At 40.6% G+C, this 22,157-nt stretch overlaps 1 protein-coding gene across 3 annotated transcripts in view; it reads right to left on the bottom strand.

Annotated features, from left to right (window-relative positions):
- Positions 1-17,223, bottom strand: part of CCDC88C (coiled-coil domain containing 88C) — a 59,568-nt gene extending 42,345 nt beyond the window's left edge. For all 3 annotated transcript variants that reach the window (XM_029911469.1, XM_029911470.1, XM_029911471.1), the window contains exons 1-8: positions 17,170-17,223; positions 15,237-15,320; positions 13,268-13,408; positions 12,233-12,417; positions 11,404-11,485; positions 10,777-10,935; positions 2,646-2,792; positions 439-583 (exon numbers count right to left, since the gene is read on the bottom strand). In XM_029911469.1, coding sequence (XP_029767329.1) covers positions 439-583; positions 2,646-2,792; positions 10,777-10,935; positions 11,404-11,485; positions 12,233-12,417; positions 13,268-13,408; positions 15,237-15,320; positions 17,170-17,220 — 994 coding nt within the window. In that variant the 5' untranslated portion in view covers positions 17,221-17,223. The remainder of the gene's footprint in view (positions 1-438; positions 584-2,645; positions 2,793-10,776; positions 10,936-11,403; positions 11,486-12,232; positions 12,418-13,267; positions 13,409-15,236; positions 15,321-17,169) is intronic.
- Positions 17,224-22,157: the final 4,934 nt, after the last annotated feature.

The following is a 22,157-nucleotide window of genomic DNA, read 5'->3' on the forward strand; positions in this document are numbered from 1 at the left end:
CTCACAGCATAGGCTTTTTCCTGGGACTTAAAGATCAGCTGGGAGTAGAGAAGGGTCATCGACTCCTCCCAGCCACTAACTATTTAGTTAAAAATACCTTGTGCTGGGATCATTACTGTGCAATATACGGGCGTGTTTGTTTATTTTTGGGCACTTTCTCAAGGGAGGTTTAAATATAAAGAAGTCATTGTTAATAGTTACATAATATAAGGAAAGAAGCTGGAAACTGTGGCATTGTTAGAAGCTTTTTGTTCAGTTTAAATAATAAAAAGTCAAGTGGCTAAATATGGAAATTTATTTCCCCATGTGAACTATTGAGCCTGGAGTTTGAGGTTTTGCTCCTGCCCAATGCAGTAACTTGTTCCCCCCTCCTCTTCTACAAGGAAACCTTGCACAAGCACAATAATAATTAAGAGTCACCTCATGACTGCTACTTACTATCTGCGAGGTCTGTGCTCTTTGACAGCTGTTCTAGTTCCCAGCCCAGGTGTGCAGACTCATTCATGCTCTGTTTTTGCGCGATCTCCAGTACCATATTCTCTTCCAGCAGCTCTTCAATTCGCTTCTTGTCTGTGTCCCGGTCCTGTGGAAAGAGCATGCAAATGGAACGTCATGCTGAGCGTATTAACTAGGGAGCCTGATCAGGCTTGCACAGTTATTGTTACTAGGAGTGATGAATGTATCAAGAATTGAACGGACCCCTCTACACAACATGTGTGCATATGTTAATATACACATACAATATTAAGAGAGACCCCACACAGATCCAAGATTAAAGCCACCCTCTGGATGGGCCAGATCCCAAATGAAACTTCCCCAGGTTCAGAGGTACAAAGATCCAGGGTTTTGGTTTAGACGATTCAAGACATGTTTAATCAATCAAGCCTGCATAATTTCACTACTAACTTGACAACTTTTTGACACTATCTGGGCTCACAATAAGCTCTCTGCTCTTCCTAAAGCTGAAGATAAGCATCACAGAATCAAAGATATTTTTTCTTCATTTCTTGAAATGCCAAGAAGTGAAATCTTCATGTCACATCATTATCAGTTTCACACAGCTTTTTAACAAAGAAACTGTGTGAATAAATGGAAAATAAATTCATATAATTTAATTAAAAAAAAAAAAAAAAACTACCATACCAGGTGACACCACATGCTGTAATTAGAACTAAGTGCTGTTAGGGTAGGAAATCAGTAATTTCTAATTGACATTAACTTCTTGATTTAATTCTTGCCTTTCACATGCAAAATGCACCAAATATGCATGGGCTCAATGAGACACTGTTCAACGTTTCCCAATGGAAGTCAGTTTTTTACTGCTGATTGACAAAATGGGAATTATTCTAATGAACAGATGAAAAATAGGCTTATATACACAGAACAATTTCCATTAAAGTGAGTTGGTATTGAATGGGATAGACTTTAGAGAGTGATGAATAGTTGTCCCAGTCACAGTACTGGTGTAGCATATAGATGCAGGCATGCTTTTTTTTATTTTTTCCTCTCTCTCTCTCTCACACACTCCCCACCCCTTTCTCCTTATAAGACACTTGCATCACTCCGAATAATATTTACATGCATGATATTTGCATTGAAATGAGAACAACCATCTCTATATGCTACATAATACGCTAATACATAATACACTAAGACAGGCAAAACACACCTAACATGAAAGACATCAGCTAGGTTAGTGATTTGGGGCAATACATTTTTGGTTGCTCAACTCGAGACACCTGAAAGGCGCGCCAGCCCTCTGCATGTTATGCCTCTTCAAGGTATCTCAAGATGGGCACCCAAAATTTGAGGCACCCAAAATTATGAGCCAATTTTGAAAATCTTGGGTATCATTCATTTCTTAATTTACAGTGTTCTGAGCTATGCATTTAGCATAACACTAGTGGATCTGACCAAGACCTCCATTCCAGCAAAATCTTTTTCAGGTTAATAAATGACCACACTTTGCAAGAATTCAGAACAACGAACCCATAAGAATGAGGAACACTAGTAACTAAAATCACGGCACATGAAGTAACATTTCTTATGTTTAATGCAATAATAAATGTCCAATGTAATTTATTAGCCTTTTAGTTGTGAGTGATAAACTGCCAGGTCTTAAGTCTCTCATTTGTGTTCAAATGAATAAGCCCCTTTTCTCTGATTTATGTAGTATTAAATATTGAGAACATTTTATTTTTTGCAGTGGTCAATGCCTCATAGACCTGCTGCAATAACTATAAATTTTATTTTCAGCAAGAACAGTTGTTCATTGCAGCAGATTTTCATATCCCATGTGTAAGATACATTCTAAACCCTCTAACATCCATGTACATAGGTTCAGTATTTGAAACTTGGTGATATATGCTCATGTAACCTGAAATCTGTCAAACCGTTTGCTTCTCCCAAGCAGATCATATTTTTTTATATTTATATAAAATATAAATATATTTTATTTTAAGTCGAGTGTCACGCTATTTTAAGCATGCATGAGGCACTGTGCACTGACACAAAGTTCACATGGCCTGAGACACATTGAAAACGGGATTTGTCCAACTCCACTAGATTATGTAAAAAGAGTATGAAACCTAGTTTAAAAATATGATTTAAAAAAAAAAAATCGCATAGTTAAATAAAGAGTGTACCAGCTCTACATCATGAAGTTTGGATTTCAATTGCAAGTTTTCCTTCTCTAGTTCATGCAATTTATCACCACGAGCTCTTGCTACTGTTAACTGTTCTTCTAGCATAGCCTTTGTTTCAATTAATATGATGTTGTCTTCTCTCAATTCCTATAACACAAAAAGAAAAACAGCATATGAAGTTAATAGTTTCAGAATTTTACGTTTCAAACAGCCAACTTTAATAAACTATAGTTTGAAAAAAAGGATATATAGCACACCTATAACAAGGGCATTGAAATACTGGATATTTAACTATGAATAGCATCTTTTAATCATTACCTCTAAAATTACAATTTTACATATGAAGATCCCATGAAGACAAGGATTTACACTTTAAAATGTTCCAATATCAACGTTGGTGAAGCACTTGGAAGACAGAGAGTGCACATATAAATAAACAGACCTAGACCTTTAGAGGTTACGGGAACATTTACATGAAAAGGTCCTTTCAATAACATGTCAGAAAGAATTCTCTTTCCCTCTTTCTCATGTACATGGCTTTATTTCACTTAAAGAAGCACTGGTTTGCAATGACCTCTTAAACACCTGACACAATCATTAACTGTATCAACAGTTTTGTTTTTCCTCTAGGCCAGCAGCATTTTTGGTTTGTGTTTTGTACACCACAAACCAATCTGGTCCTGCAGCTACAGCAGTTCTAGCACAGCTCTAGGAACAAGGCTGGTGAATTATATGGTGCTCCCCTTGTTGTTTGAACCACAACAAAGCAAAAATTGCAGCATCATGCATTCATATACCTTATCTCCAGAAATAATGCATGTGCACAGCATAAAATCTGGTTGACGTTTTTGACCAGGTCAGAACAGCTTTAAATTGTCTGATTTCAGGTAAAAAAAAAATAAATGACTGCTTACTTTTATCTTTAAATGCTTTTGATATCAGAAACATACATGTAAGGCCTGCAATTCTCTCACTCAGGAATGCGATGGCATTTGAAAGATGAGAAAGAGCAAGATGTTACATAGGGGAACCGAGGGTGGAATGGGGACAAAAAAAACCAATAATTTACCTTGTTCCGCTAAAAAGATTTGTACACCTCTACCCCAATATAACGCTGTCCTCGGGAGCCAAAAATTTTTACCGCGTTATAGGTGAAACCGCATTATATCGAACTTGCTTTGATCCACCGGAGTGCGCAGCCCCGCCCCCCTAGAGCGTTGCTTTACCGCGTTATATCCGAAATAGTGTTATATCGGGTCGCATTATATTGGGGTAGAGGTGTATTAGTTTATTTTTTCCTCCAACACACAGAAAAAATGGAACATGCACACATCCACGGAGAAATAATTATGGGTTGACAGTTTATTGCTGGACAATAGCCTTCAAATTGTAAAGCCTCTGCTGATATCAGTGAATGAGTTTGCTCTCTCGGACAACAAACCTTCAAAACACATAGACTACTGAAAGATTATCAGGAATGAGTAAGTTGTGGTGATCCGTTGGACAACAGCTGCCTTCCCATTTTTGGAAGGATACGATCAGGGGCCTCAAAAGTCTCATAGCAGCTCAGTAAGACTCACTCCCGGGTTTGAATGTCGCATTTCAGAACATAGTTTGCAGAGATTGTTATGAAATCTCTAACATGCTCTAACATGCATACAAACCTAATATATACATAACCCTTAACCATAACCCATAACCAGTCTATTAATGCTGACCTAAAGAGAAAGCCTACAAAGGCTTTCAATTTAACCCTAATTTATCCTAAAGCCAGTGGGAAGAGTCAGCAGTTGACCAATTAATCTTCAGGCATTTCTTGCCATTCACATAGGACTTTCCCGCAGTATGCAAAACTCTAGCCATCAGCTACCCTCCTTAGAAATAGAGAGTGCTGTGGGGTGGAGATGTGCTGCAATTTCTTGGAAATAAACTTTGGCAGGGGAAAAAAAATCTCATGGCCCATAGAAAAGAAAAATCCCTGGTTATTGTTGCTACTGCTTAGAACCAGCACTTCCATCACCTATTGTGTGGAATGGCTTTTAAGTCCCCATCACACTGAAACTGATTAGTGCAAAGCTGTTGCAAAACTTTAGATGAATGTGTTTTTGGAACAATTCCAGTAGTAGTAAGAATCCATGGAGAAACATTTCTATTAGTTTTAGGTTTTATAAAAAGAGAAAGGATGTTCTTGTGGTTAAGGCTGGACTGGGACTCAGGAACTCTGGATTCCGTTTCCCGGCTCTGGTACAAACTTCCCGTGATATCCTAGACCTAGAGAAGTCCCTTAATCGATGTGTGTCTCAGTTCCCCCCATCTGTAAAATAGGGATGATTGCACTTTGTGCTCACAGAAGATACTATGATGGTGACTGCAATAGAGACGTCTGTGAGTAAATGAATAAAGAGAAAGTGTTGAAACTCTGATATTTTAAGACCTAAATTTTGGACCAAGTTTGACCAGAGTGGAGGGATATGTTAAACTGTCTGACACCAAAACAGATGAGTGTGAGTGGAGTTAAAAACAAACAGGCAGCATGCTGGGTATAAAACAAGTACCAAAAATACTCATATTGAAACAATGGGTCAATCAGAATATATTTAACAAATTGTCCTGCTCAGTCTGGACCACAGCCGTGAGAAGTAAGATGGTGTTTGACCTCATAAACATCACCTCAGAACTATCTCTGAAACTGCTTACCAAGCAGGAACTGATTATTTCAGTGTCTCATGAAGAGTCTAACTGTGTGCCAAGTAAGGTATACACATATTTGGTCTCTGTTTGCAAATCACATATTGTTGGGAGCCATAATATCTGAGAAATGGGAGGTACGCACTATGCATGTGCCTGAGGGGCGAGGGGGAGGAAGACCTGTCAGATCAGAAGGTTTCTGATGAAATCTTAAATTAAGAACCTTTTGCAGAAGCCTGTTAAAGTTGGGCCAACATTATTTACTTGCACCCATTTTCTGAGGTCATCTTTATAGTGCAAACTTAATTTAAGTAATTACTCCAGGATAGCTTTATAAAGTTATATCTCAGAGCCTGGAAGGTAGAATTGTTCTTAGCACAGCATATTATAACTAATGTCACCACAGATAACCCTAGAGTAGCACAACTGACCTGAGAATTGGTTTGGCTATAAATCATTTTTGTATTAGATAAGCAGAATGGTTGAGTGTATTCTTCATGGGAATGAAGATTTTTTTTCCTTTTAAATTAATAAAACTCTCAAAATGGTTTTATAGCCGTGGGGTATTTTTAAATCAACAGCACAGAATAGTTATCTATGGTCTTTTAAGATTTATAATATGTTTACTTATAAGAGATTCAAAATCAATTAGAGGAAATTTACCTTAAAACTAACTATGACTATAAAATATCCAACAATTTCTGATCTTGCCTTCATAAACCTCTCACTGAATTAAACCATAGAATTTGGTCTGCAGCCTTAACAACATGGGCCCTGATCCTGCAAACACTTATGCCCATGAGTAGACCACTTAAAATTAAATCTTGGCATAAGTATTTGCAGGATTGGGGCCCATGTTGTTAAGGCTGCAGACCAAATTCTATGGTTTAATTCAGTGTGTTTAATATTCAGAGTGTTTAATATTCAATTGAAACTGGAGAGTTCTCTCTCACACACACACACCTGATGCTATGGAAGTTGCTCCCGCTGAGCTGCAAAAATGTTAACGAATGCCCTGGAATAATTGCATTTTGCATCCATCAAACTAAATGAAAATGTAAAAAATGCTTTTTTTTTTTTTTAAATGTTCACAGGAATTTCTTCCTATTATCCTGTGGGGAAACTTATTGCAGTTGGGGGAGGAAAAAATGCAAGTAAGACTCCCTGGCTTCCAAAAAGAATCTGATCTCCTGGAGAGGCACTAGACTCAATGGAGAGGAATGCTGCAGCAGGGTTTTTATGTTGGAGGGACCCACCTGCTCAGAGGAAGCACTGCATTAAGCCTGCCCCTGCACATTGATAGCTATGACCTCATTAAGCCACCACAGCGGGCAAATCCATAGACTGCATTTGCATTGTGTTTTCTTAGAGCTATAATCAAATTAAAACAGTGTTTGGTAATTTCTTCTTGTCATGAAAGACGCGGAAGGAAAACATTCACCTGCTCAGACATGTCAAGTCTCGCTCACTTGCAGTGAGGCTTGCTCCTTTTGCACTTGTTCTAAGACAGCTTCTCTAATCTCCCTCCTGCCATTAGGGACTTTTAGCCTGTGGTTTAAGGAGCTATTTAAAGTCTCACTCCAATTTCTCTACTCTTACCTCTTGTAAACTGCCTCACATGGGCTGCCCTCCATATGGCACTTTCATGACCACTGCCCGGAGATGACATTCTTTAGGGGCATGTTTTCATGGCTGTACTTCAAGTACCAGAACTAGAGGCTTGTTAAGTGCCCATCATATGTTTCTTCATTGAAGTGCATGCAGTTAAAATGGCCCCATCTATGTGAAATTCGTTTCAGAGTCTCGGACCCTCTGAGCTTAGGAAGCTACCAATAAGCGTCAGGGGAGTTGGATCAGCTTTATAGCCTAGTGGTATCTCTCACCGTCAAGTGAGAGACTAGAACTAGACCCCTGCTCTGACACTGGGAGTGGTTCTGAGGAAACTGTAAATCCAGCTATTTTTCAAGGGGGTGAGAAAAGTGTGAGCAGGCACAGCTCTGAATTAAGTCCTATTCATTACACCTCACTTTGAAGGACAGTTGCTTGAGGCAGGGGGGAAATGGAAGGGAAACTGAGGGATAACACTGTCTGAAGGACATATACATTGTCAGATTCTGGCCTCATTGAAGCCCCTTTACATTGGTACAGCAACATAAGAGGGCCAAAATCCCCCCTGCGGAATTTCCTGAATGCAGCCGGCAGGAGCAGCACAAGGCCAAAGGAGACAGAGTTATGCTGCCCTTCTACATCTTGGGATGTGCTGGGGTATTTAGGACAAGGAGTGGCTGGAATGCAAAATACTGGGAATTTTACACTGTGGAGCAGCCCAAAGGCAGCTGAAGCAGCTCCTAACTTATGCCAGAGGACACATTGACCCCCTAGAGCAAACAGAGTTCGAAAGGTGCCAAGAAGATGTAAAATGACCTTTGCTCCATCCCCATGCCTCCAGATTGCAGCTCTTAGAGATGCAGCACAGAATCTCACCTATGATGCAGAACCTTGACACCCAACACGGAAGAGACAGAGGTGGGAGACTGCATAAGGGATGGAAGAAAAGACATGAAGGAGAGCTCTGTAAATTTTACATTATGGATCAAGTTAACTTAGCACATATGAAGCAGAAGTGGTTAGTTTGAGGGTATTGCTGGCTCTAGGGCAAGCCACAGTGCTGAGAACCCAAGTACAGTACAATAGAATGGCTGCCCTCTTGTCTCAGATGAAGATAAGAGGAAGCACTAGCCTCTCCCATGCTACCAGAACCAACTCCTCTGCATGCTTTGGGCAGCAGACTAAAGTACAGCAGCACAAGACGTGGCTCTGCTATCTAGTGTGCATGATAGGGTTAATGCACAACTGATTTGCCAGCTTGAGGGGAGTAGGAGAGAGAGACGACTTACAGTAAGAGATTCCAGTAAACTGGAAATTGCCTGCAGAGAGAAGCCTGCCTCAGTTTGCAGTTTATACATTTGATACTCAGCACGCTTAGTGGACCTATTCATAAGACGCAGTGGACAGCTGGTCCCCTAGGTTGGCAAAGAGAAAAATGTATTTACAAGGCGAGGTTTGCAAACTATAAAGAACTGCCATGTTTTCAGCAGGGAGTGTTATGGGCATATGTTTTAGTGACACTCCATTATCTCAGAGCCAGGAGCTTTATATACTTACAGTTTGGGCCCAATCTTGAAGTCAATTGCAAAATTTCCACTGGCTTCAATGTAAGCAGAATTGGGACTACATGATTCCAAGATTCAGCCTCCAGAATCCATCTCAGACAGTCTTTTGATTGCATCTGACTCTGGCTAAAGTGCCACATTCTTCCATTGGAAAGGCAAAGAATTACTCAACCAGCCCAAAACATTCTCATTGTTGCTAGTGGCATGACAGTCACAATCAGATATTTATCCATAGGACAAGCAGAAGAATTTTGTCTGTTTTTGGTTACCATAAAGGTTTCATACACAGTAAAATAAACAAGCGACTTGGATGCTGTAAGGTAGAGGACTTCAGTATTAGTCTGATTCAGTTCTGGAGCCCATATACAGTAGATTCAGTGAAGTATTTGTTGACAGCTGTTTCCCATAATCTTAGTCACACGTTGAGTCTATCAATTTTCTTCAGCATGAACCCTAACAGAAGCAAGCAGGGCTAATGCAAATGCACTGAGCAGAGCCGTCCCTTGGGTGCTGTGAATCGGGGTGACTGCTCCAGGCCCTGCGCTTTGAGGGGCCCTGTGGGCCGGACCGATTGGCTGGTGTGGTCGGTCCCAGAAGTGACGGATTTGTCACTTCCGCCCCAGACCCCGCACCCGACTAAGGACAGCCCTGGCACTGAGGCAACCCTTCCTGCCACAAGGTCACTGCTATCTTGTGTGACAAAGTTCCTCCTCTATCTTGGTGGGTCCTGCGCTTATTGGCGGATTTTCTTGCCTCAGAGATTCACCATGTGGGTTGGGGAACAGCCCAGAGACCTTCCCCTCTGGAAGAATCCACAGTCCAGGTCAATTGGGAGGTTTGGGGGGAACCGGGCCCGCCCTCTACTCCGGGTTCCAGCCCAGGGCCCTGTGGACTGCAGCTGTCTATAGTGCCTCCTGTAACAGCTGCATGACAGCTACAACTCCCTGGGCTACTTCCCCATGGCCTCCTCCAAACACCTTCCTTATTCTCACCACAGGACCTTCCTCCTGGTGTCTGATAACGCTTGTGCTCCTCAGTCCTCCAGCAGCACACCCTCTCACTCTCAGCTCCTTGCGCCTCTTGCTCCCAGCTCCTCACACTCGCACCACAAACTGAAGTGAACTCCTTTTTTTAAAACCCAGGCGCCCTGATTAGCCTGCCTTAATTGATTCTAGCAGCTTCTTCTTAATTGGCTCCAGGTGTCCTAATTAGCCTGCCTGCCTTAACTGGTTCTAGCAGGTTCCTGATTACTCTAGTGCAGCCCCTGCTCTGGTCACTCAGGGAACAGAAAACTACTCATCCAGTGACCAGTATATTTGCCCTCTACCAGACTCCTGTACCCCACTGGTCTGGGTCTGTCACACTTCCCACATTACCAGAAACAGGTCCATCTATGTTTCTAGCACAGAATCCTCAGATCTCCCTCTCTATTAGTTTTAGGTGGAAAAGAATTAGTAAGAATGAGCAGTAGAAAAACTCCAGAAGGGTAGAATTAGGTGCTTGTACTGTGGGTGAACTGAAATGGGGTGGAAGGTATCCCTCTGTATCAGGGAAATGTAGGGGATCTCAAGAGTTAAAGATGAGATTAGCCAAGAGGCCTAGAAAGAGAGTGAAATAGGATGAGCAGTGGCCTGAAGTGGCTAAGCAGAAGATATTGGTATTACTAATAGCATAAACTTATAAGTACAAACACTCCACTTAAGAGCAGTTTCTCTGTTATTTACTAAGGCCAACATTTGCAGATTTCGATTCCTAAAGTTTGCCATCTGAATCTATACTTAAAAATTTCTAGCCACTTCAATCGGAGCCACAGATGCTAAGAACCTCTGAAAAAATCAGGCCACTTATTTAGATAATTAGCACAGGGTACTCACAAATAGAAAATTTTGGCCAAAGAATCAACTCTGGCACAAAGACAGCTTGAAAATGTACTGCAAGGAAGTTGCAAAGAGGACCCAGACCTGTAGTGTCAAAGAACAGGGCTGCTACAGTCAGCCACATAATGGAGACCCAATAGATCTATAACGAGGGGGCTTTTCAGCACTGGCCTAGCCCATCTTTCACTGTTGAGTCTTACCACTGACTCCAATGGGGGAGCAGAGCTAGGCCATTGCTGAGTGCTTTCAAAAGCCATCAGGTATTTTCTGGAACTTCAGTTTGCTTTAATGTGCTGGTAGAGTGAGAGTGATTACAAATGAAGCATGAACTGGTGAGCAGCACTGGGGAAAATGGGTCCTGCACAGCAGATTTTTTTCCTGATCTTCACTTGCCTCCATACGAGCCTTGTAGAAATCCACATCATGCAGTTTCTCTTTACACCGGACCAGTTCCATCTCGAGTCTCTCGACTCGGTTTGCTCTCTCTCTCAGTGAATCCAGTTCATCTCTGTATGCTCGGGCAGAGCGTGCATCAGCTGCCAGGTGGATGTTCTGGGAAAAGTGACAGACAAACGGAAAAAAATAAAATTAACCCCCCCATTCTAGTAAAACTCATGACATACCCCTTCCCCTGCCCCCAAGTCCAAATGAGCGGAAGTGAATGGAAAGCCAAGAGTGAGACCACAGTGCAAGTGTGGAGAACTCTTCAATTAGCCATCAAACTCATTGCAGGATTGAGTGGTAACTCAGGCTACAGGGATTCTTCAGTTTTCAATGATCAGCGCTGTATGTGCTCCAGGCATTATTGGACTAGTCGGTGAACTGAGCAGATGAGACCTGCTCTCACCAGTAAAGTCACTGCATTACTCTGTCACAATCAGACCAACACACAACATGCTGCAGTAACTTGGTTCCATTTTCATTCAAATTTCATGAGAAGAATTTTTATCTTACTATTGAAAGCAATATTTAAAGTGATGTGTGTCACGGCGGTGTTACAACTGAAGAAGCTCCACTTACCTCCTGTTTTATTTTCTGCAGCTCTAGTACGAGCTGTTCTGCTTCATGTTTAGTGTCCACGAGTTGCTCAGATTTTTCTTCCCTGAAAATGATTAGGGAAAACTTAATAAGAAACTATAACAAGGGTTCTTGGAACAGTATTTATGGCATTAACATCATGGCAAGATGTAGGGGGTATTAGTCACAGGAGTCCACCAGGATAATCTGGACATGAGACCTTCTAGATTTTCTTGGTGCTGCTCCAGTTACCAATAGCTACAGATGTTTTCTTGTGGGGCCCGGAGCCACAGGAAATTTGGGACTGTCTCTCTTTTTTAAATCATCATTTCACCTGCCATTCCTGCTGCCACCGTCATTTGTAACCAGTTCTTCCCAACAATCACTGCCAACAAGCGAGGGTAATGTGTATGCATGTAGGGAAGGGGAAATACCAGCTGGAATCAACAATCTTTGAAAACTTAAGGATGGCATGGGGTGGGGAGGGAAAGAAGGAAGAAAGAGTGAGGGATGTGGGAAGGCAAGAAAAGAGGGAAGGGAAAGACAAAATAATGGAGGTTTGAGATTGGTGACAAGAAAGAGGGAAGATGGGAAAAGGTGAAGCCAGCTACTTTGCGCACATCCTTTCCTTGAGCAACCCGTCACCCCCAACCTACAAGACCCAAATCTACAGCAAGTCTGCATGTAGAACTCCGAGACAAGTCAAGGTGTTGAAGCCAATGGGCAACCCGATGCTGCAGACTCAGGCTTAATACATGTTTACTTGTCGCTGTTAGCAAAGAACCTGAAATAGAGAGCGTTTCTCCAGCAGCCCAGGCGTTTAGTGACTTACAATTCCTGTCGGACCCTTCTCAGCTTTGCTCTTGTGTCTGCCAGCTCAACAGCCAGGTGCTGCTTGTCCTCATTGGAGAGACGATTGGCTAGGTTTGGTGAAGAATCTGGACTAGATGTTTTCAGAGGACTTGGTGGTTGCTGAGACTGCAGATAATCTCTCTCTTGAGTGAGATCCACAATCAGCTGGAAAAGGAGAGAGGCCAGTGGCATTAACAAGAAATAACAATACATTGCACTTATAGCTCCTTTCATTCAAGCATCTCAAAGTACTTTGCAAAGGTGGGTAATTATTAGCCTACCTTACAGATGTGGAAACTCAGGCACAGAAGGTTCAGGTGATGTACCTAATGTCACACACTGAAGTCGGTGACAGAGTTGGGAACAGAACACAATTTTGATTCCCAGTCCTTTGCTGACCACTGGAATACACTACTTCCTAGTGTTTCAGATAAGGACTTTATTTTGCTTTGAGTTTTTATAAAAACTGCAACAATTTACAGGTTTAACAAATACAATCAGAGTCAAATCAATAACAGTAGGAAGAGGGGGAAGTTAAGAGATCTAGGTCGGGAGAAGAGAGGTTTCTAGCAGAGATCTGAAATAAGATTAACTGATGAGTCACAGATACAGAGAAAAGATGTCACTGGTGGCATAAACTAGAGAGAAGGCTCTTGAACCAACAATGGCATATATTGTGGGAGGGACAGAAAAGTATCCACTCAGAGAAGAGAATAAGAGACAAAAGCTTTAAGGCAAATTCACAAAATAAAGCATATTGTGTTTCCTGCACACACTTCTCCTTCACAGATCAATTCTCTGTAGCTCGAGTATACAATTTATGAGAGCAGCAAGGGAAGATTAAACATCACTCTAACGAATGCTAGAATTTTTAGAGATTTAATAGAGTGACAAGAGATTGAACCTTAAATGAAACATAGAGGCAATCAGTACAAAAGCAAAAGACAATAGAAAAGCAGAGCCTGTGTCTGATCCCTCCAATGAACTGTATGAGAAACAGACATCTCATTCATACTTCTGTGCACTCGTCTCTCTCATCAATAAGCCTCTTGAGATGGAAAACCATATTCCTTGAGAGAGACTCCAGTTCTTCTGGGGCCATATCTGGCAGCTCTAGCCACTGCAAGTCAAACACATTCTCCTGGTTATGAGTCACCTGCAAACCAGAACAAAATACAGTTTTTGTTTTTTTAATTTTCCCTGGTATATTTTCAAATGTTGCTTGTTGAATTGATTCATTCTGTGCAAGGATTTTCTTTCAAGTTTGCTACTTATATAACTCAGCTGTTGGAATCAGTACAGTTCCTCTTCCAATTGTCACCAATTTTCAAGAACTGATGAGTGGGCAAACCTAGTCATAAATGTCACTTTTCAGCAAATATAGCCAGGAAATGGTGCAGAAATGCTCAGTTCAACTGCAACATCATGTAACAAAGCTTCTAGTTTTCACAAGATAGCTAGATTTAGAAAAAGTGGCTGGATAATTTTGTGCTCAAGAACACTAAGAGTACTGTACTCAACTCTCAATCTTCATGTGGGTGAGCTAGTCACTGCAAGAGTCAGGAAGGCATTGGCCCTGTATTGCACAATTAGCTAGATGCATTATTAGGGGGGTGACAAGGTTTGTCCTTCTCCTGACGCTCTGGCTATTGACCACTGTCACAGGGAGTATCTGACTTCATGGATCGGATGTGGCAGTGATCTAATCTGGTATGAAAAAAAAATTTTTTTTTTACTACGATTCTCTAAAAATTGCTTTTTTCCAAATAATGTTACTGAAAACTGCACTAGACTGGAAAGGTTCTTTTCAAGTTGCTATGTCCACATTTAGGACTATGCATGTTTCTGCTTTTACCAGAACCATATTTTTTATGTTCCTTAGTCTTTAAATGAAATTGCTAGTCTGTGGGATCTGCTTTTAGAAAGCAGATTTTAAAATATATTAAAAGGTTATTGTCAACATCTTCTAACAGTATGTGTTCCCCAACCCCCCTAGATTAGTTGGTTTTTCGCTTTTGCATCAGATGAAGGCAGCACATCCTGAGAGAACGTGCATTTTGTACTTGAGGCCTGTCCAGTAGAGGGCATTTACAGAAGGTTTCACCTGAACTCCCGAAAGTGGGATGATAGCTGTTGTTTGAGCAAACATTTTTTTTTTCTTTTAACGAAGCATTTAGAATCCAGGCGACATATGTCACCAAATTATACCATTTTTAAAAGACTGAAATCAAATTTTGGACCATCAATAATACTTTCAAAAGCACTTATGTGACTTAGGTGCTTAAGTCCCAATTTCAAAAGTGCCGCAGGTACTTGGGAGTCTCATTGCCTTCTAATGGGACTTAAGCTTCTAAGTGACTTTTGAAAATAAGACTAAATCACTGAAGTGCTTCTGAAAATTTTACCTGAAACCCTTTTTGTGTATCCTTATAAAACTATTTTCAGTCTGAGCTGATGTTAGACAGTTCTGACATTTATTACTGCCACTTTTTGAGAAGTGGTTAGCCCAGTTAATTTCCCAACAACCTAGTAATTTTTACCTTTTTAATTTGATTACACTTAGAGGGAAGCAGTGATTCCCAGCTCACGTAGACATACCTGTGCTAGCACTACACAAGCTAGCATGCTAAAAATAGCAGCGTAGCTGGAGTAGCAAGGGAAGGTGGCTTGGGATAGCCACCCAAGTACGTACCTAGTGCATCCGATTGGGCACATATTTGGCAGGTAGCCCAAGCTGCTACCCAGGCTATCCAGACTACACTACTATTTTTAATGTGGGTATGTCTATGCGAGCTGGGAATCATACCTCCAAGCTCAAAAATAGATATACCCATACATTCATGGAATGTATCTTTCTTTGTATGAAACACACTAGTGCTACTATGAAAGGTTAACCTGTGCTACCACATAGCAGAGTAAACAATACCACTGAACCGGCAGGAGAAGAAAAAAAGAAAGGAAGCTTCAAGCGCTGAGAACCCTACCTCCTGAATGTGTGAAACAATTGCAGCCTGGGTCTCAATATCCAGTTGTTTTATTCTTTCGATAAACTCTTCCTTTCTTTCACACTGTAAACAAACAGAAAATAAATACACATGTCACTTGAAAACAGCTATGGGTCAAAACTCTACCATGGTGTTATTTTCTTTGAACATCTCTGCACAGCTAAAAGGACTCTTGCAACACCAAGGGCCAGACTCTGTCACACTTACTCACATTGAGTAGCTAGTGCTTTATTCCACTATTCCAATGCTCCTTGAGGTCACTGAACTAACTGAGGAGTCAATGAACATGCGGTGTGAGTAAGGGTGACTGAGTCCTGCCAAAAGTTTTTAAACTTAAGGCTAAGTTAAATGTAAAAAAAGAAACCCAACCAAAACCCAACCTCCCCGCCACCCAAGCTAAAAATCAAGGATTGGATCCACTTGCTGGTGTAAATCAGCAAAGCTCCACTGATTTCAAAGGAGCTACACCAACATATATCAGCTGAGGATCTGGCCCTAACTTTACTTTACATCATTTAAACCATTTGTTTACTTTTGGCATTTTGCTCGTTTTGGGCAATGACAACAGATCAGTTGGTTTTGCTTTTGCTTCTGCCCACTTCAGCTTCATTTTTTGGTTCTTGGGCACTAATTAAATGTGTGCTTTGTATGTAAAATATTTAATGAAAAAATAAACGAGAATTTCACTTCATAGCTTCACAACTCTATTTTTATCAAATTACTTTTGTAAATCTTAAAAAACAAAAGAATACCCCACACAATGACAGTCAGTGCAAATTGGGGACCTCAAGTTGGCAGAAGCTCTAGACCGAAGTAACAGAGAAGTAGAACATTTCCACAGTCTGTTTTCTGTTGATTCCATGATATACAGTGCTGATTTTGGCCCAATTCTGAGTACAACCATTAATTTCAGTGGGAGGAGGTTCAGGTCTTTAAACAGGAACTGAGACTATTCAGCCCCTTGCCGAATCAGGCCTTTCATTCTTTGTGTTAAAATGTGTTAGTAAGAATAAAGTTCCGAACAGCTACATGAAGAGAGCACTGCTCTGACATAATTGACTTGACATAGCTGGGCAGGAAGAGTGTCCTAAGGCATGACAAGAACATTAGACAGACACACAAACAAGGTCAATTATAAGCAAAGACTGGCCTGCAACATTCCTATTGTCTGTTACAACAGTTTACAGTGGAATTCCAAACACAGAGCTTTGGTGTGCAGGACACTGATTCCTTTATTTGGTTAACTGTCATGTATTTCAGGGGAATTTACCATATGTATCGGCTGTCCATTTGGTTTAACAACACAGCATAAAAACCCTCATGTGATCATACAGAGTTCCTATTTAGGACTTTCTATCTACACATATTAAAAAAAAAAAAAAGGTGCGGCTGAGTAGTATTTGTTAGAAGACAGTGATTAGATGTTGGTTTATCTATTCTCTTTGCACTAATGTACTCCACTATATTCCTACATATTGTAACAACAACAAAAAACAACAGCCCCAGAACAAAAACAAACCAACTCCCTCTCCCTCACAACAATCCTTAGACTAAGGAGATTGTTCACACTCACATTCTCTCCTGCAGGAATTACTGTGTGCCAATGATTTGGATTGCCTAATTGTGACAGCATGTATCAAAGCACTGGTTCAAACAGTGGCAAGGCAGGTGGCAAGCTGAGGCTATAGCTTATTATGCAAAATGTGCTAATTTTTCTCCCATCTCCTTTCCCCCGGTTTTTCTGTTTCATCCATCTATTGTGTCTTACAATTCTAGACCACAAACTGTCTGGGGCAGTACAGCACTTTGCATAATGGGACCTGGATCATTGATTGGCACTTCTAGTTCTAGCACCAAAATCAGATTCAAACGACATATTAAAATATTTTGTAATTCCATAAGGCATGTTCACCTGTACAGCACAGCCCAATACCAACAACAGCATCTTCTTAATTTCATCCATACTTTTACCTACATTGAAAGAAAAGAGGCAAATCAGTCCACATGCACAACATGAGTCACGAAAAATACTTGCATAAAGTGATTATCTCAAAACGTAGAGCAAAGCCCTGTTGGATTGGAGTAATAACCTTTGATTTAACTGAGTGCTTGAATATATACACACACATCTAAATCTGTTTAACATGATTTCAATGTAGCAAAATGGTTGTTATAGATTAATTTAACAGATCCAGCAAAGCACTTATGCATTTGCCTGTACAGGCACCATGCTTGATCCCTTAATTCTGATGAAGTAAAAATACAAAGCAGGAGTGGGGGAGGGGTTGTTTTTAAAAGGAAAATCCCCCTGAATACCCAAATTACACATTTTAAAAGTAATCACCACACAGCTTCCCCCAGAGTTAAACTCAGAATGCTGAAGAATACTAGTGTGTACTTAAATTCATTGTCTATCAAAGAGTGGTATGCTTCAGCAATGAGCTTTGTCTCTGTTCTGCATCCAAGTGTACACACTTTGAAGTGAATGCTCCATGTGCTAAGAGGGAAAAAATGGGCTGTGTAGAACGGAGAATATTCGGCTACCATACGGTCGTGGATCCGGCGGGGAGAAAGGGCATAAACAGGATGCTATTGTAGGGAATCTTGCTGTGACCAAGAACGCAGCAAGTATCATTCTTAGGTGAAGGAAAAGAGTGCTACGGAAGGGAAATTGCTCTGGCTTATTGCCAAGTTCAGATCTTGTCTCAGCAAAATTAAAATATGGCTATTACCTCCTCATTGGGGAGCAAAGAAAGTTATACACCTCTACCCCGATATAACGGTGTTCTCGGGAGCCAAAAAATCTTACCACGTTATAGGTGAAACCGCGTTATATCGAACTTGCTTTGATCCACCGGGGGGCGCACCCCCCCCCCCCCCCCCGAGCACTGCTTTACCGCGTTATATCCAAATTCGTGTTATATCGGGTTGCGTTATATCGGGGTAGAGGTGTATATAGTAAAGATAAGGGATGAGGAAATCAGAAGAACCAACGGTTGAGGCATAATTGAAATTGCATGTCCAGCTGGTAAAAAACTGGAGGCAAGTTAGATTCAAAATGAAACATCCAGGAAACGCCTGACATCATATACATCATGCTGAAAAAATAGGCAATGCATAGCTTTCTCTCTCTTACCCATCTGTAAATGTATGCACTCTTCACACACTGTATAATAGTGAGATAAACATTTTCACATTCTGCACCTCTCTACTTGGGTGTTTGATTGTTCATATCTATATACAGGCAGAGGAAGGAAATTCCCTCTATTCACTGAGAAGTTTTTGTGTGTAACTGTATTAACACACCACCATGCCCTTGTAAGGCTGTGCTATGCAGTAAGTTACATGCATCTGCAGGACTGACAATAGAGAACTGGAGTGAAATTGATTAATCAATTATGCTAACCCAGCATTTCAGATTAACAAAGAAGGCACACTGACCTAAATTAGCAAAGGGGTGGAGTTTCAACCTGAGAATCTTGCAATGCAGACCAACCAAAGTTACTGTTAAAATAGGGGAAGAGCTCTACTGAAAGAATTATTGGGCTTTTTTCCCCCCTCCCTATTTTCTTTTAACAAAAGTGCCCCGAAGTGTCTAAATAAACCATTTTTGTTAGCTAAATTTTCCAGGACAACCTGAGGACAGAATGCTTTGTCTGTTTAAAGAAAAACCAACAATTTTAAAAGAAATAAATAGTTTTTCAAGAGTGCTTCACATAAATTCTCAGTGCCTGATATGTATAAGATCTGATTTATCAGTAGGGCTCCATAAGTAGAGCTCTAGTCTTCTAAGAAAACATATAGTTGTAAACCCTGCCAGATCCCAGACTATCTTACAGGTATATTTTTATTTCCCTTGAGGCTATTTAAAACTTATTTTTCAAAAAGGGTTAACATCCTTCCTACATAAACACACAGTGTTACAGTATTCATGACTCACTCTCTTTTGTACAACTGAATTTTTGTGTACACATAGAATCCACAGTTTTGCACAAATAAAATAATGCTACATTATTCTGAGGGATACAATCAAATGAAATGTAGTCAATACCAAAAATGAACTGAGTTAAAAGTACACCTCTACTTCGATATAACATGAATTCGGCTATAATGCGGTAAAGCAGTGCTCGGGGCGGGGGGGGGGGAAGGGGGGGGGGGGCTGCGCACTCTGGTGGATCAAATCAAGTTCAATATAACGCAGTTTCACCTATAACGCGGTAAGATTTTTTGGCTCCCGAGGACAGCGTTATATTGAGGTAGAGGTGTAGTTTCAGACAATATTTCTGCTTCTAAGTACACTTGCCAATTCTTGTGGCTTTACAATCAAATTTTCCTAATTAATTTTTTTTCTGTGTCTCCTATTACACCATGAAAGACCCTATGTAAAACTGACTGACAATACAGGAGGATTTGTTATTAGGTGTTTTAACAACAGGAACATAAACAATTCTCCATGCTCCCACCAAATGCAGCTGAAACTTACTATATAGCAAGTGCTGTCTCAGGTGAATCAGCTGCTCCTGTATGGGTGTAAAGTGAGCTTTCTCCCTGTGCTTACAAAATACTCCTTTTACAGGAATGGGGCCCTACACATTTTGAAGCCAGTGTCTGATAACTATTTGGTCCAGTCAGTCACTATTGCCCTAAGCAGATATTTAGCACTGGCCAGAAAACAAGAATTTCATTTAATAAAAAAAATGGAGGTTTTGGCATCATTCCACATCAGTTTCAGAGCAGACTCTGAGCAGGGACTTGAACCTTGGTCTCCCAGATCCCAAGTGAATGGCCTAGTCACTGGGGTTCTTCTGGGGTCATTCTCTCTGACCAGAAATTCCATTCCTGGGCCTGAGAAACCTTCCTGACAAAACTTTAATCAAAATGGACATGGTTTTGGCTTTGACATATCAGTATTTTCTGATGAAAAAAAATGTGTCATTGAAAAATTCCCGCAGTTTTACAGATATTGCCCAGGCATCTCACACATCTAATAGGACAATCCTAGGGCAATTTTGAAATGAACAGTTTACATTCCAGGAAGAGCAGAATATTCATCTAAATTAGAAATCTTGTTTGCTTCTGCATTATTTATTTGGCATATGCAATCAGGTCAAGCCAAGCTTCAGCATTCTTATCAACAATGTTCAAGACATGAAGACCTCCAGGAAGCTGAGTAATTTTGCAGTCCTCAACAAAGTGTGTGATGATTTGTGGCTGTCCACATTAACATAGTGTACTGTCTTTAAAATGCCACCGAAATTCTGCTGCAGCAAAAATTCCATGTCTGATACGAAACTAGTTGAGAAGACTCCATTGACGTCATGGTAAATCAAACCCAGGTTGACATTGTGTGGGGTCCAAGACAGATAATTATTTGTCACTTTCTCTGCGAACCATGAAGCTTGCCCTACATCCTCTACTGTAAATCCCTCACCTGGTAAACTTATCCACAACGAGTGCCGTGAGGGCAGACGACCATATGGTGGATTAAACAAATCTTTAATTAACAGTAGAAGTGGTATATCACACAATTTCATCACAAGCTTTGCTGTGCTTTCCTCTCTGCGAACACTGGGTGGAGCAATATTGCAAAGAACCAGTAATCGTGGTAGAGGAGTAGATGTAAGTATGCCTGAAATAATACGCATGTTGGAATGAAGTTGTATGACGATCATCCTTGTGTGAGATGAGCGAGCCCATACTGGAGTGCAGTACTCTGCCTCTGAATAACACAGTGCCAAGACTGAAGTGTGTAACATTTGGGCGTTGGCACCCCATGTCATTCTGGCCAGTTTTCCAAGCAAGTTGTTGTGCGTTTTGATCTTAGTTGCTGACTTTGTACAATGGTCATGATATGTGAGAGTTCTATCCAAAGTGATGCCTAGATAGAGCAGGTGTGAATCATGCTTTATTCACTGACCACTGAAAACTATGTACAGCTCTCTGCCCACTTGTGCATGATATAAATGGAAGACACTCGACACAGTCTTACTTCCACTATTAATCAGGCGACACCAATGACAATAATCGGCCATAGCCGCCATATCTACATTCAAAACACTCTCAAGTACATCAAAGGAGTGTGACTAATTGCTTATCTGCATTAGGAAGTTATCACTATATCCCTATGAAAAGAGGGCACCATTAAAATACTTTGTCTATTGCACTGTTGTAAAGACAGGATTGCGGAATGCCATGAATACTGTTAGTGGTTTGACGACAATAAGTGATAAGTATCGAGATATAACTATGATCATTGCACTCTAATCACTATAGAGTACCATCAAATACATACTTAACTACCTGCAAGCCTTACTACAGCTTACAGTATTAGCTCATATACAATACTTCATCAAAAATCTGTGTTTAACATTTATCAGTATGCCTACTGATATGGCAACCGAAGCAAATAACTTCGGTTATTCGGTTAGGATAGGTGTGATGGTACCTGTAGTTGCCCACAATGAAATGAAGTTTTCCAAAAATAATGTGATTGATTTTAGTAAGTGTATAACCAATTAACCCAAAAGGTGTAGATGTTACTTAATCCAGTCTGGCTAGGTCTTCACTATATGCACTCTGAAGGTCATGAGGTATATTAATAGTTTTACTCTATAGGCTGCACAAATGTTTTAAAGATAATGTGTTAAAGTTTTAAGAGCCACATTTAGTTCAATTCAATGGGGAAACTGAGGAACGGAAAAGTTAAGTGGCTTATACCAGATTACAGAGCAAGTCACTGTCTGGAACTAAAACAGTACAGTACTATGTACACTTGGGATTAAAACAACACAGTGACAGACCCGGGATTTATGTACAGTATCATGTACATTTGGGATACAATATACATTGAACAAAAACAACTATTCTTTATCCCCAATTTAATAATGCTTCCTCCACAGC

The sequence above is a fragment of the Terrapene carolina genome, unplaced genomic scaffold (genome assembly GCF_002925995.2).
Source record: "Terrapene carolina triunguis isolate 2854851 unplaced genomic scaffold, T_m_triunguis-2.0 Scaffold96, whole genome shotgun sequence".
NCBI lineage: Eukaryota > Metazoa > Chordata > Testudines > Emydidae > Terrapene > Terrapene triunguis.